Source organism: Etheostoma cragini, chromosome 2 (assembly GCF_013103735.1).
Source record: "Etheostoma cragini isolate CJK2018 chromosome 2, CSU_Ecrag_1.0, whole genome shotgun sequence".
Lineage (NCBI taxonomy): Eukaryota > Metazoa > Chordata > Actinopteri > Perciformes > Percidae > Etheostoma > Etheostoma cragini.
This window is the reverse complement of record NC_048408.1, coordinates 14841703-14858549: the sequence shown is the minus strand read 5'-3', so window position 1 is coordinate 14858549 and position 16847 is coordinate 14841703. Positions and strand designations below refer to the sequence as shown.

The following is a 16847-nucleotide window of genomic DNA, read 5'->3' as shown; positions in this document are numbered from 1 at the left end:
CACTGTAAGTATGTGTGCCCAGAGAGGGTGTTTTACCCTGAGTACTTATATTTTCCCGTGTGGTGTCATACACTGCGCCTGTCTTGAGTAGGCAGTCAGACAAGGTTGTAAAATGGATTTTGCCCCACTACTTCTCCGATCCGCACGGCTTGGCTTGCTCCTGCTACATTTTACATGGTGCTATTCCTCTGGATCTACTCCAGATCTACTCTACTTCATACTGCAATTTGTGAAATCCATGAAATAATGAACTATTTTCATTACAAACAAGAACAGAAGATAGAAATCATTTCATAAACGTTTTAGCTATGTATCTATGATTGTTTGATTGCTAATTGTATGATAGCTGAAAACGCCATTCAAGAGACAGCCTTTGTTGTGTTTGATTGCTAGCTTGTAGCCAGCAGTAAACAAACCTTGTAGGTCCATTTTTTGCTGTTTTGACATTTTAGAAGTCTCCCGTTAGCATCTTGTTTGCAACTTGTCGCAAAGTGACGCATGCGGGACTCAAATATGCACTCCACTCACATCGGGCAGTGACACCGTGCGCCGCCATCCTTCAATACCCACCAGGCTGCGGCAGTGGATGACGGCTGAAGTCAAAAGGACCCACGAGATCTTGAGATCTAGCACGAACAGGATGTAGTTTCTATAAACAGAACCACAAAACCTCTGACTTGTTGACTGCAGGCCAGGCTGCATTTAAGGTACAATATGTAACATTTCTGCATTACAATGTCTAAAAACGGTCATACCTATGTTATACATTTTGATGGGTTGTGTATTTATACTATCCCATATGTTCCCACCAAATACCATACCCAGAGACATCTGTTATCCACGTTTTCTTTAGTCGCCTGTCAGTGGCATTATATAACCTTTCACCCCCTTTTTCAGCTCGGACTTCTTGGGAAGGTCAAGCCTTAGCTGCCCCATGGCCAACTGGAAAAAGTTGTGCATGCCCTAAATAAATTGCCTCATTGTACTTCGGCCCTGGGCAGTCTTCAGTTCGCCAAATACAATTAATTCAGAATGCGGCTGCACGCCTGCTGACAGGAAAAAGACCCAGTGACCACATCACCCATGTAATGTCGTCTCTCCCCTGGCTGCCTGTTTTTAGAATCCATTATAAGATCTTATTGTTTGCTTTTAAATCTCTTAATGGGCTGGTAACAACATATTTATCTGATATTCTGATTTTGCACACTTCATTTTGCCCAAGATCCAGACTGAAAACCAGAGGGGACAAAGCTTTTTCAGTAGCAGGTCCTAAGCTCTGGAACTCTCTTTCTCTCAACATTAGAGCAGCTACCTCTATTGAGAGCTTTAGTTCACTTTAAAAAGCACATCTTTTTGCACCAGCTTTTAGCATAAACTGAGCTGTGACATTTTATTGTTGTTATTGCTTTATGTATAGTTTTGATCTGTTGTCTGTTTTTTATTGTTTTTGGCATATTCTGATTTAGAAGTTTTTTTTAATATATTTAGCATGCATCTTATCTTATGCTGTGCTCTGTATCTGCACAGCACTGTAGGGCAGTAGTGACCTTTTGTAAATGTGCTATATAAATGAACTTTGACCTTAGTTACTTGTACCTTCCGTCAGAACACGGAACAATGCAGAGAGACTGCAGTCGGGATGACAGCTGACAACAGTCCAGAGACATAGACCTATAGCTAGCTAGTTACCATTAGCCCCCAGTCAGCTAGCAGCCAGCCTATTATAACTATCAATATGGCAATCTGTACCCGGCCTGCACTTAACTCCAGTGCCGGGTGCTAACAACGCTAACGGCAGTTTAATGAAGTGTCAGGAAACAGACAATCAGACCCAGGCACCCAAGTCTGAACAATGTCGATCCGTACCATTAGCTACGTCTCCCTTAGTGCTAACGGTGTTTGTGCAGAAAATCTCCCCCTTGCCAAATTTCTTCCCCCTTCTCGTTAAATTAACCCCAAAAAGGTGGGTTAAGAACCAAAACGTTTAGTTAAGATTACAGCAAAGTGAAGGGAGGGATAATTCCGGCCAGCAGGGAGATCTTCTGCTGCCGACAACGGCCATTAAACGTCCTTGCCGTCCCGGAAATCCCCCCGGGAATCACCACCAACACGTCTCTCAGCCTCCTTAAGTTACATTACAGCAAACCCTGTCCACCCTGAAAAGGTCAAAAAAGTGACATTGATATGTGAAATAAAATTGTGATGTTGTGGTTTTAGCTGCTGGCTAATGTTAGCTTGCTGGCTCACTAGCTGACTGGTCAGCTACCAGTACAAATCGAATCAAGAAAAACGTAATTATGTTGGGTAAACTGCAGCTTTTTTATTACGACATCAATAAACATTACTAAACGTAACGTGAATAACCTTGAATGGGGAAACTCATCTGTGAACTAACAGATTCTAACCTGGGATGGTGTTTAACAATAAAATTATAATATTAATAATAATTACACACAATGTCATCAAAAGTCAAGTTTTTACCATCCATTGTTTTGATTGAGAGACCCCTAGCGGCAGACAATTACATATCCCACATATATTACGCCTATAGTTTGTATTTAGCTCGGCTATACAGAAGCCATGAGTGATATTAGCCAAAAAGAGCTGTTGTTGGACTCAAGTTGTCTTTTCCCTCACTTTATTTCAAAACTGCTGGAATGTTTGTCTCTATATTAGTGTCTAGCCGAGAGGAGTAGAATATTTATGCAGATTTTTTGTGCCGTGCTTTAGAATAAATCCCCCAAACTAGCAGATGGCCCATTTTCCTCCTATGTATAGTGTTATTCTAAACCTTGTGAAATGGCACCATCCTTCCCCAGAAGCCTGTCCTGGGGCAGAAGGGAAAAGTGGTTAGATTTATTCAGAAAATAAAGAAAAGGAAAATGACAGTAAACAATGCTTGCTTCAACTGTACACTGCAATCGCAGGTATAGATTTTGGAACATAGAGCACAGTACACACGCATGCAAAACCACAAAACTTCTCTAGAACACACACACCTACCATAAACAATGACTTGCCTGTGCAGTTGCTTTATCTGTATTTGAATTTTATTTTTCTCATGCGGTAAATTATTAATTTTCTATTGCCTCTCTGTCTTGTTTTGCTCTGATCATTTGTCAGTCACAGATGTACAGTTTTACACAGCAGATGGCGGGAAAAAAACAGGAATCTGACTCATGCTCTTCACCAAAAACACGTTTGTTTGTTAAACAAAACAATAGAACTCCCTCCCATTTCATCCCTCCTCAGAAAAAGGCTCATGCTGTGGTGTGTAGGAATACATTGGAATTGTGTGACAGACTTCATTTCTATTCTGTTGGGAATGTGGTGCCACAGTGACAAGTGAGCGAAGGAAGATGCAATACTGAACTCAAAAGTAATATGACTGCCTTGCCACGTTGCTTGTTTACCCCTATTTCACTATAGCACATAGCTGTCTAGGATGGTGCGCTTGGCTTTCTGTCAGAACACTTTGAAGTCTTTCATTCTTTTAGTTTTGTCGATGTTTTTACATTTTCCAATGCTTGCTAACACAAGGCCAAGTCATCAAAACTGTTGGACAGACGGCATGTTGCTCACCAAAGTAATTACATCAGATCACGTTCTGGTTGTTATTGATTTCTCTGCACAGCACTGATGTCAGAACTGCAAACCAGTCAACTTTTGGCAACATTTGAAAAAGGAAAATATGTCACCCTCAACATTCCAGTAGATCCAAAGTCTTATTATTTGGGGGGTGGGGGATGTTTGCGCTCTGCCTAAGAGAACCTACAACTACACCCCTTAAATGTTGCTAGAACCTTCTCTCTCAGCAAAAAATGCAACAGGGGATTGAGGGAACTGCGGCTGTAGGGGGCATGGCCTCGTGCATACTTAGTTTGGAGGCAGAGGGTCAGAGATCACGGGAGAGATTGACTGGCCACCGTTTAGTTTAGCATTGCCAGTGACATAGAGCTGGAAGTTGGACCTCACCAACCATGAGAAGAGACTGTTATTCTCTCAATTTCTCTGCCAGAAGACATGGAGTCTAGTGGAGCTCTGACAGTCACTAGAAACAGATTTATTCGGAGAGTTACTGTGTGTGTACCTGTGTTGTAGCTGGGCTAGTGGTTCTAAGGGGCTATCCTGTGCGGTGGAGTGTCAGTACATAGTCATTGCCATATTTATTGCAGTCAACAGTACAGTAAATGTGTTTTAAAATCTAAATACAGCAACGGTTAATGGTGGGCCAGTGTGTTGTGTTTGCTGAAACTTAAGACAAATCTTTTTTATGCACAACATCATTTTACCCCTTACAGTTATCAGTCGCTATCACACCATGCTTATTAGACCTTGAAAACTGGCTTAGTACGTCACATTAAGGGAGAGGCCAGATAATTTGGCATAGCCAAACTTTCAAATCCAGTCAGACATATATGCAAAAACAATGTATGCATTCAAAAGGAATCTGGTTGGAAAATAACCTGTATTAACATCATATGCTGACAAGAATTGTTGTCTGTGTAGTGTGTAAAAAAGTGTGTACTTCCTCCTGAAATGATTATAGGCTAATATCTGAGACCATTGACAACATGCTGTGTCAGCATGTGATACCCTTCTGTTACACTTATATTTGTTGAATAGTAACTCTGACTGTTCTGGTAAACCAGTGAGTGGGTTATTTAAATGATCTTAGCCAGAACAAGGTGGAAGTGCTGTACCAATGATACATGGTAGAGAAACTTAAACTTAAATTTATCTCAAAAATGTAAAGAAGCTGAATATGTTGAATAATGAAATTTAGATGACCGTCTCTTTGACTGATGACGGTGTCTCAGCTGTTACCATTCTAGCTTCGTGAGAGAGTCCGTCATGTAGAAACATCTTTGACTGAATTATGTATTGCTTCCCGGCTTATATTTTGCATCATTATGTTTTGGGTTTTAAATTTGTAATTGTAGTCATTAATGGCCCACATTATATTTATATATATATATATATATATATATATATATATATATATATATATATATATATATATATATATATATATATATATATATATATATAATGAACTTGTGTCATTGCAAAACATTTCAAATTTTTACAGTTATCATGTGCAGGTGTGAAGAGCATTCATTGACAGGGTCATAATATGTACAGGGATCTTCACCAACATGAGTCACTAGAACAGTTACTGTCACTGGCCGTGATATAACAGTGTTGTGCACACTGTGATTTGCATGCTTTGCTTTCAGTCTGCTGTCTTTCAGTTGAGACTCAGCAGCTGTATTTCAAGCTCTGTTTTTTCTCCATAGGTTACATTCAGACTTTTTAGAGACATGCTAGACCATTATGATAGAGAATCATTATCAGCATGGATTTTATTAGGGCTGCAACTAATACTTGTTTTCATTATTGGTGCATCTAAAACTTATTTTTTAATAAATCAATTAATTGTTTTGTTTTTAAAATGTCATGACAATTTTAATACATTTTCATTAGTCCTGGGTGATTCCAAAGAAAAGAGAATATTTGCATACTTTTCTCTGTAAATTTGTTTTGCTCAACATTCACTGAGTGACTATCACTGAGTGAATATTTTATAGCTCCATTGTGCTCCAAGTGTTTTTTTTCCAGAAGTTAACAGCACCGTATTCAGCTCTCCTCTCCATCTCTCTGTATGTGTAATTTATAAAATGTCAGAACATGTAATAATATGCATCATTCCTTCAGGTTCTGTCAAACTACTGTGCATGAGAGATTGATAAGTTGACAAAAGCACAGAGTCTGATTTATTGTCCCTGTCCAGATTTCCAAAAATGTAATGACACAGTTAGCATAAGTAAAGACCTAACTTTTTTTTTCAATCTAAAGGTCTGTACTTTTTTGATAGAACTATAATGTCTGTGTTGGGGTTTCATCAGTAGTGCCAGGTTGCCAGATTTCCTACTGTTCATCCATCTTTAACCCACTGTTTGTAATATTAGGGGCCTCTGGCCTAGATGTGTCATTCATAGTCACATTTTTTACTCCCTTCTGCCTCATTGACATTGGCAGTAGACTGAGCCAGTCCCAGCTGGCCCATTCTGAAATTGCTTACTGTAGAAACACATCCCCACAGTTAAACAGACTGCTACCCCCATGACAGCTGCCCAGTCCTCACATTCACCTAACGTAACCCCACTGAGCTCAAGGGTTTTAAAAACTGTAAAAATAAATTGTAGATTGTCTAACCCGAGCTGTGCAGTAGAGAATTTTCATCACAGAGCTCAGTACCATCTCAGCAGGGCATAATTTCCCTTGTGACTTCTGGTTTTGTTGTTTTCCACAATACTTAAAAGTGTCTCTTAAAACGATCGTCAGATTAGCTGAGGTTCACGTTAATTTTATCACTATCGTTTCTCTTGTTTTTGTTTTCTTCTTTACCTCCTTTCTTTACTTTTTTGTCTTAATGTGGACCCTCATAATGCAACCGTACAGTACAATGTAATGTTTTTACCTGAATGATTTTAAGTAATCAGCAATGTGGACAAATTTATGGATGCCAAAACTCTACTTAATGACATGTGACCAGTCAACTGAAGAAAAACAATGCTCCTGAATTTACTGTACCCTTACTTAGTAAATTTAAACTCTGGAGAGATACATTCTACATGGAGTTAATTAGAAAAGTTAATTACAGAAATTTAAGGTTAAAGAGGCGGCCGGCCATTCAATTTTGGTTTGCTGGAATTGTTGACTGTGCTTTATTTTTATTTGATGTGCAGAGCCAAGACTTTCTGACTGTCAACAGTTACTCTAATGTTGTCTTTGAGCCAGTAGTTTTTGCCTGGGCTTCATTATATTTTGTGGAATTGCTGAAATGTCTGTGAGGATCGAATATTGGCACAAACCCCATGATAAATATGGTCTCTGAATACTTTTTTCATGACATAAGGACAATTGTGCTCAGACACAGGGGAGGATTGCATTTTTGGATTGCGCTGTTTTCATAAACACAGAGTGGTTTATTGTGTTCATCCCACGGCAAAGTTCTGTAAGACAACGCTGTCCTAGAAAGGCTTTCACCATCTTTAAAAACTCAAACCACTCTGAAAGCAATTGTTGCATGTACTGCCAACTAACTTTGTGAGCACCTCCAGCCACCCTGTCAGGCAAATGTAATGACCAATGTGACTTGTCCCAGTGTTTATGTTTTAATCAACAAAAAGCTTTTCAAAGTGAAACATTCCTCTGACCATTGATGTGCTTTTGCTCCCAACAGAGACCATGACGACCGCCACCTCCCCCATCCTGTTGAAATGGGACCCCAAGAGTCTTGAAATCCGCACCCTGACTGTGGAGAGGCTTCTGGAGCCTCTAGTCACACAGGTAGTTACCTCTGGGATATAAATGTAAAAAAAAGAGTAGCCGAAACATTCACGTTTAAAAGATCACGGGAGTCTGGTGTCTCACTAAAATTGAAGTTTTTTTTAAATATACAGACTAGAGCTGGGTGATGAATATCACAACCTTTTAGACCAAATCCATCAATGTCAATACTGTGGTGATATTGACTGTATGTGCAAAATATTTACACAATGGGAGTTTTGATAACTAATCACCAATAATGTGGATACAATGACTAAGTGGGTAAAGGCAAATCATAAAACAGTAAGTCTGGTGAGTTCACAAAACTGTCACTTTACTGTAATGCAGCCTTTGAAACCAGGAAAAGACATCATGGTATTACGATATCCAAAATCTAAGGCGATATCTAGCCTCCTCGATCGATTACTTTCTAGTTGCACCTTCCAGGATCAGTTGTTGCAAAGATTTCTAACTGTATTGGGTTAATTCCAAGACTCAACGCTGATGACTTTGTTTGCCTTCTTAAGCTGAACAGATGGCTACACATAACTTTGGTCACCCTGTTTTATGTGACAAAGTCTATGACTAGGTTTGGCTATTGTTTATATTTTGTGGATTCTGATTCAGAATTTATTCATCAAATTTGTCCCAAATCTTACTAAACTCTGGGATGGTATGGACTTTTTCTTACCGTGGTTGAAAAAAATGGAATTCATGCGGTAGCGCAGTATTCTGTAACCCCTTAAAAAATTAGCGTAAGTTAGAGCGAGAATGGCAGGGTGCCTTAAGTGAGTGACATCAGTGCCCCTGTGGCTGCACAAGGGGAGCAAGCGGTATGAGTGCCGCTGTGAAGAAAAAAGATAGGAAAAAGAGATAGCAAAGTTGAAGTAAAGTGAGTTAAAAGTGAAGAATAAAACAACAAGCTAGAGCTTCTCAAGACACGGTGGCTTTATTTGTTGTCAATACTGCCGGTGAATGTCGTTACCCCTGAAAAAACATTGGCTAAACCTTACAACATAGGCTACTGTACGTTGCAGCCCGTCTAGCAGACAGACAGAGAGCAGAGAGGGTGACTTGGCAGTTCGCTTACTTGTTGCTGTCTAAGATGCACTGTTTTGGGCTACGAAACACGCATGCAGGCTGAAATTCAGCCGTGCCGTTTTAGCGGAATAAAGCTATAAACAGAAAGAAACTCCGCTAGTTGCTAAGCTAATGTGTAGTGGTAAACACTGCAGCTGTAATGTTAATGTGTCTACATCAGCAGAGATTGGAGAAACGTTTCCTCGATACAAGAGATAACACAGGTAAATAGGCCTAATAGTCAACACAAATGGAATGGTATGTGTCATGGAACATTTTGTTTAGAAAACCTTGAATCCATGTAAGACACAATCTCATCAGATACAATCCATGTCATTAAAATCAGTGAATCAGTGTCATTAAACACTGCTTGCAACCATATTTTTTTTTTTAGGGTGATGACGGTATTGCGGTAATGCGGTAACCGTTCCAGCCCTAATTTACATAAGAAAAAAGACAAAGCATTTTTTATATAAAATTCAGCAGATTTAGGGTTCTGTGACCCAATTTTCACCTGACTCAGAACATCTGTAAATTATTTGTAAGGTCAAGGATTAGGGTCATGTCTCAGAGGAGCTTACAAAGCAGTATGTGTATCTTCCAAAGCATAACTATTTTTAGATTGATTTATTGTTCTCAAGGGCAACTGAATGTACTATCAACTGTATTACGTTGCGACAATTACTAACTATGATGCCAAACTAATCAATTATGATGTGCTGTTTGCAATGACAATTTAGCTATCTCAAGCAACGTTAAATCTTTGCAAGTTAATTTTAATTCTGTGCTGCCATGAGAAGTAAAGAATTTCTACCTGACAGGCACTGTAAGAAACAAACACATTCAGAAATATAAAAAGCTTTGGAAGGTAATAGAAAAACACACCAACTTTCCCACTACAAATGTACTGTAAGCAGAATTTCCCAAAATAGTTGCAAAATGAACACAGACTCCAGGTGGGACTGTACCTATTTATTGTAGAAAGACATGTTTGTCAACTATTCTGTTTTTTTAAATGTCTTCATAAAGCTGCTTCATTGCAGGTGATGGCTGACCCACTGACAGTGGTGGATATTAGATTTGTAAAGACTTGATTTACTCAAAGCCTTGGACTCAGAACCCAGTCTGTTTGCTCTTTGATCCCTTAGAGAATGTATTGTATTGTAGCTATTGATTTTAAACTTTTTGCAAGCTTTAACTGTTACTGCAGCAATACGCAGCCCTTTTATCTCCTATTGTCAAATTTTGGTTGGCTTTCTTTCTGAAAAAAAAAGATTACTATAGTGCCTTGATTTATCTGCCTTTATACACAAATCCTTCATAGCTGTACACTGTTATTGTTTCACAATAATTCTATTTGACTTAGAAGCGCAACTAAGTAATTGTTTTGTAAGTCATGAGGAAGTCTAAAATCTTATCATTTAAGCCCACAGTCCTAAACAAGTCATTAAGCTCTCTTCACCTAATTAAAGCACCAACAGAACATGGTAGCATTTAAACTTTTCATCAAAAAAACAGTAGCACAGGGATGCTTAATACACCTGGCCATTATTACTTTTAAATAACTTCCTCCAATGTAATACATGGGTAGCCTCATTTAACATCAAAATACAAAGGCTCTTGTGAAGTTACAAATGAAATTAGATGAATGTTGTTTTTAAAATGAGAAATCAGTCCCTTCAGGAATTTGCAATGTGACAATCAATTGACTTTGATTAGTCACCGCAATAATACTGCAAATGTGACCAATAACGGAAGTTTCCCGCGACTTCAGCCAATCCCAGCAGTCCCTATGGCACAGACTTGGCCAACGACCAAGCGGCAGTGACAAAGTAATACGTTACACACGTACGTCGCCAAATTAATTTCCTTGTTTTTGATAAGCAGAAAGGGTTGACTATTGACCTGTAACTCAAACATCTCAGATTTACCAACAAAACATACTGCGAAAGACGGTGCAAAACATTTCAGACCGTTCTGCCAAGCTGTAAACATGTTAACATTAATGTACGCTGTAACAATTTTTTTTATCTCTAAAGTCACTGAAAACTGCGTAGTAGAGTAGTTTTAATCTCCTCAAAATTTAAAAAATTTTTTAAACTTTTTTTTTTTTTCTTTTTTTTTTTACAACTTTCACAGTCTCTCCCAACTACTTTGCAACAAAAATACAAAAAACATCGCAACTTTTATAGTAATCTTTTACAAAATATCCCGCAAAATAAGGCATTTTGGGCCGCAACAATATCAAATAAAGGCCGCAAAATCCTGGAGGGACTGAGAAGTGAAAGTGCTAAACAAAACAAATTCCGACAGTGCAAACATAAGCAGGGATTGATCTTATTTTCATTAAATATAATCTCTTTCTTTACATATTTCTAAAGTCTTTCTATACTAACCTATTCTTCTGTTTTAATAGATATGTCATAAGTAAACGTCTTTTGAAAAGATGACAAATTAGGTTAGACATTTGTATAATATGTCACAAAAAGTTAGATTTTAATTCCAACATTTACACTTTCAAAATAAAAACAAAACAAAAAAATGGCATCTGCAAAAGTTTGGGTGCCCAGAAGAGTTTATAGTATGCACCGCTCCCTCTGGAAAGCTGATACCTGACAGCATCATGGATTGTTCTCAATCATCGTCTGGAAAGACCAGGTGATGTCAATCTTAAGGTTTTAAATGGCCAGACTCATCTGACCTTGCCCCAACAATCAGCACCATGGGCTCTTCTAAGCAGTTGTCCAGAGAACTGAAACTGAAAATAGTTGATGCTCACAAAGCAGAAGAAGGATATAAGAAGATAGCAAAGCGTTTTCAAATGCCAATATCCTCTTTTCGGAATGTAATTAAGAAATGGCCGTCAACAGGGACAGTGGAAGTTAAAGCAAGATCTGGAAGACCAAGAAAAATATCAGACAGAACAGCTTGCATGATTATGAGAAAAGCAAGTCCAAACCCTCGTTTGACTGCACAATCCATCCAGAAAGACCTGGCAGACACTGGCGTTGTGGTACACCATTCCACTATAAAGAGATACTTGTACAAACATAGTCTTCGTGGAAGAGTCATCAGAAGAAAACCTCTTCTACGTCCTCACCCCAAATATCAGCGTTTGTAGTTTCCAAATGAACATATAGACAAGCCTGATGTATTGTGGAAACACTTTCTGTGGATTGATAAGGTTAAAATAGAACTTTTTGGCCGGAATGAGCCAAGGTACGTTTGGAGAAGAAATGGCACGGAATTTAATGAAAAGAACCTCTGTCCAACTGTTAAGCAAGGGGGGGGGGGGGGGGGGGGGGGGGGGGGGGGGGAGCTCAATCATGCTTTGGGGTTGTATTGCAGCCAGTGGCACAGGGAACCTTTCACAAGTAGATTCAGTAAAATGTCAGCAAATCTTGAACGCTAAGTTGATGTCACCTGTGAAAAGGCTGAAGTTAAAGAGAAGATGGCTTCCACAAATGGATAATGATCCTAAACACACCTCAAAATTCACGGTAGATTACATCAAAAGGCGTAAACTGAAGGTTTTGCCGTGGCCTTCACAATCTCCTAACCTTAACATATTTGAAAATCTATAGATAGACCTTAAAAGAGCAGTGCGTGACAGACAGCCCAGAAATCTCAAAGAACTGCAAGACTTTTGGAAGGAAGAATAGGGGAAGATAGCTCAAACAAGAACTGAAAGACTCTTTGCTGGGTACAAGTAGCGTTTCCAAGCTGTGATACTTGCCAAAGGGGGCAGTACAAGGTATTAACTCTGCAGGGCGCCGGTATTTCTTTTCTGTTATTTTGAAAGTGTAAATGATGGAAATAAAATCTAACTTTTTGTGACATATTATACAATGTCTAATCTGCCATTTGACGCCTTTTGCAGATTTTTCCATCTTTTCTTGGCTTCTTATGCACATTAATACAAATTTTTACCTGGGGTGCCCAAATTTTCGAGCCCCACTACGTATCAAATCAACTAACATACAATACAAAGGGCTGTCTTGCTTTTGAAATGCACCTTTGCAGGCATGCATCCCTTGTTAAGGTCTCTAAAACGGCACAGTACATGGCAGTATTTGGTGCTGACATGTAACATGCTCAAGTCAATATCTTTATCATCCTTAACATCATTATCGTTCTTGACTTGCCTGCTTTATTTATTTAATTCTTTATTTTTGCTGACATAGCGCATTTTGTGCCCAGACAAAGTGATGTTCATGGCAAGTCATCAAAATGGCAATAAGAGCACATCAACAGATGGCTTAATCAGTTGAGAATGTGTTTACTCCTCATTCATTTTATAGGATTTCTAAGCTTGAGTTATTGCTGGCCATCCATCTCCTTATCCATGCCTGTATAACTTTATGGGTTTTAGACTTATTTGCTGTAATTGGATTACATAAAAACTTCCAATGAACCACAGTTACTGTTTGCTTGGAAGAAAACCCAGGCATACATTTTTCAATTAGCATTGTCACCCTAGTTTTAATAGATTTGGCATCAATTATCTTAACAAACTTTAAAAAAACAACAACTATATACTCTAATTTTAGGCATTATATAAAATCAAACTTGGTTGTTGCAGACTTGCATTGTGTGCAGTCTATCAGCCACATCCTGTGTTTGTTCCGATAAGTGGTCATTAAAGCGACAGGTTGGTAATTGCTTAATGTTAGAAGGATGAAAGGCTGATGATCTCCTCTCTTGACACATAGTGATCATTATTAATTGTTTTCAATAACAACGCCTGACTGCTTTCGCATCAAATGATGGGTTTGACGACCAGACTGTTATATCGGTGTTTTCCACACACAGACATAGAATATGTGGAGGTGTGCCACACAATCAACACCGGCCGCCACCCATTGCATTTCCTTTCCCTGCTCTCCTCTGTCTCTCTGTTACTCTACACACACATACATACACAGCCCATCATGAAAACAGTGTTGTCAATTTAGTGACTTTTAGGACCCCATTCGCAACTTTTTTTCACAAAAGCGACTAGCAACAAATCTGGTGACTTTCTGTAGAAAAGTCGCCAGCGAGCAGGCAAGGTATTTCTCTCCTGCGGCCGCCAAAACAGTCACCCCTCTCTGAATCTGTTTTGTGAGAAGCAGAGGAGCAGACCCTCCCCGTGTGCGCAGGAAGGTAGAAAGGGGACAGGGGACAGGGTGCGGGGACAGGGGACAGGGTGCGGGGACAGGGGTAGGTAGGAGAGATAGTGGGATGCAATCGGAGAAAGATGCAGAGCTGGCCGGGCCCTTGGCTGGCCTTGGGCAAGCCAGCCTTTTTTGAGAATTATTTATTGATCTTTTTCCCTCCCTTTTGTAGAATTTATTTTTTTACTTAAGTAATAACTATAAGGCAAAATTAATTCCTGTATTGGATTTATGATTATTTGGCTAAAAAATTCTTTTTTCTTTCTATCCACCTTGCTGACACAACCACTAAGCTTAATGCAAGTAATTGTGTAATGACATCACACAAATGCAAATGAGCATATGACGCCATTTCTCTCCCCCCACGCACCACAAATTGCTTTCTAGTATGTGATAAACCCTGTATATTGAAAAGGGCTTTGTCCTCTTGCCATCCTAATTTCTCTCTATTTAACTAAATTTGACTGTTTTTGCAGAAGTGATAATAGTGTAATAATTTAGATGCCTGTCTTTAGCCAAACAGGTCTAACAACATAATAAACATGATTCTTTCCTGATCATTTTAGTGCTGTGATTTAGGGAAGTATTACTAGAAGTTGATTGACATTGAGTTGTAAACTGAGAAATCTTGTGGTATTGAACTACTTTTTGTTAAATTACTTGTAACTTTAATTGCTCTCTCCCTCTGACTGTTACCTCTCTAAATTGATGGATACAACAATTTATTTATTGATGAGTTACCATCCACTGTAATGCAGAGTAATAGTAAACGCTGCAACAGCCAACTATGGTAGTTTATCTCTACTGCAATTGCATTGGAAGCTAAACACATTTTAGAATATGAATGAGACAGTGATTGTTTTTTCCTTTCAATTTAAATGATTCAGTATTTTTGGATGGAATAAAAGGTTGCCTCAGGGGAATAGACAAACAGGGTTGCCCTGAAACAGCTTGAGATAGCAGGCTCATTTGTCATGACCAAGCTTTTCTCACCACTGCTAGAGTACTGGGCAAGTCCATAGCTAATAGCACTGGGGGCTTACTTTATCACTGTGTCTGAAGGCAGCATGCCTCTGATATAGTAAACATTTTTTTACTGCAGGTGGTAGCAATATTTCTTGAAAGAATTATAGGATATAGCCTTGAGAGGCAGGTGGAAACAAGCAGGTACTAGAAGTTGGGCTGTTTTAATTTACTAAGGCCTAGACTTTTTGTATTGTATGTTGTTATGGAAATGTCCAGGCACTGAACAGAAACCAGTTGGGCATAATGTATTTGTACAAATGGAAAGGATTTTATATACACAGAACATTATGTCAGAACTTTGGCACTGGGCTAACGTTTTACTGAACTTAACTCACAGGCTCTTCCTATTATGTACATATTAGTTTGACAGTTTGAATTAAACATGTGAAAATGTAAAGCATTTCTCTTTGCAAGACACATTCTTCTTTGGAATGAGGGTCAGTACTTTTGTTATGCATGGTCTTGAAAGTTAAAGAAAACATACTACAATATGCTCCAAAATAAATGACGGACTAATTTCTTTCTAGCCAGTGAAATGTAATACCAACATTTAGGTGATGAAACATGGATGTGTCCAGTAAAATATGCATTTATTTACAAAAATAAATAAATACATTGCATCACGTTAGTTATAATTGCACAGATTTGTCTTGGTGTGTGTGCTGATACAGTAGATTAGCATTTCTGGTAAATCTAATATATTGTGTCTGCTGTAATCGCTAATGAGGTAAAAACTCTCCAACCCAAATATTCAGGGTAAGGCTTCATCAAAGCTTGCAAATAAGGCTTTATATGTGCTTGCTTTGCTTTTTGTTGTTGTGTGTGTGCGTTATGGACTTCCCTTTCGAGGAACAACCGAGGACACTTATAAATATTCAGTTTATACAAAAAACAGAAACGGCCAGCAAAAAGCTTTAATGAACTAGTCAATAGTAGTTACCATTTTACTCCTGTCCACCAATATTTGTTAGGTAAAACACAACCACTGTTTCTGCTTTCAAATAATTCACTACATTAAAAGATACATTTGCTGTTAAATTCATTTTCTTAATCCAACAAATCCAACATTACAATTCTATCCAAATATGACTTGTCATGACAATGGTTACAAATAAAACTCAGTCATAGTTAAGATTAAACATGCAGTTGTTACATCCCCCTAACTGTTTAACCCTGAAAAGGCAACATTAAGTTTAACAAATTAGCAAAAGCACAGATTAGAGAAAAATCCCAAAAGTGCAGTAAGTCAGTCTGTTTATTTTCTTCCTACCGCATTATTTATGATATGATCCCCTCAGATTTATCTGACCCATGAATATTACTTAGCTTACCTTCTACTTAAGTTGGATTTTGAATGCATTACTTATTATTATAATTATTATTATAATTATTATTATTATAATTATTATTATAATTATTATTATTATTATTTTACGTATTTTTACGTTGTTGTATTGCTACTTTTACTCACTGTAAGTAAAGGATCTGAGTACTTGAACCTTTCACCTCTTGGATGGGATTTCCACCAATGGGATGCTCGTTAAATTGACATGACATTCTGCCTCCATGTTTCTGCTGCGCTGTCTGTACAGTTTGCTGGACCAGAGAGGGCTATCAAATAATGTCCTAGTTATGGTTTCTTTCTTTCGGGCCTATGATTTGCATGGTTGCCTTCGATACTCTAACATGGAGTTATTCATGGTGAGTACTCATGCCGACCTCGTCAGTGCAACTTTCCTCTCTTACTAAATGTTTGCTTTGCACATTAACTGAGGTGGAAGATGGTCTGTGATACATGCACAGCTGATTCTGGTCCAGCACTGTATGAACTTCTTCATATGTAAAAAATTGACAATTAGGATTTGTATTACTGTATGATAATTGTGCAGCTACTGCAGGTGATTGGTTCTCTTTCATTATCAAATTGGTAAAAGCGAACACTGGCTTGATAATGAAGCCCATTACCGAGCCGGCTAATGGGCTAGCAGGGCACCTAAAGGGCAGAGATTAGGGTGGATGCTCTAACTCCCTTTGTTCTTGTATATTATCCAAGTCCAAGGTTTGGCTCTTAATATTGGTAGGTTCTTGACACACACACACACACACACACACACACACACACACACACACACACACACACACACACACACTCACTCACTCACTCACTCACTCACTCACTCACTCACTCACTCACTCACTCACTCACTCACTCACTCACTCACTCACTCACTCACTCACTCACTCACTCTC

The 16847-nt window shown here is 38.6% G+C and overlaps 1 protein-coding gene across 1 annotated transcript in view; it reads left to right on the top strand.

The window, feature by feature from the left end:
• The window catches only part of ctnna2 (catenin (cadherin-associated protein), alpha 2), a 300512-nt gene that overhangs the window by 14055 nt on the left and 269610 nt on the right, over nt 1–16847 (top strand). Inside the window, exon 2 of the mRNA XM_034887425.1 lies at nt 7250–7356. Coding sequence (XP_034743316.1) covers nt 7255–7356 — 102 coding nt within the window. The 5' untranslated portion in view covers nt 7250–7254. The remainder of the gene's footprint in view (nt 1–7249; nt 7357–16847) is intronic.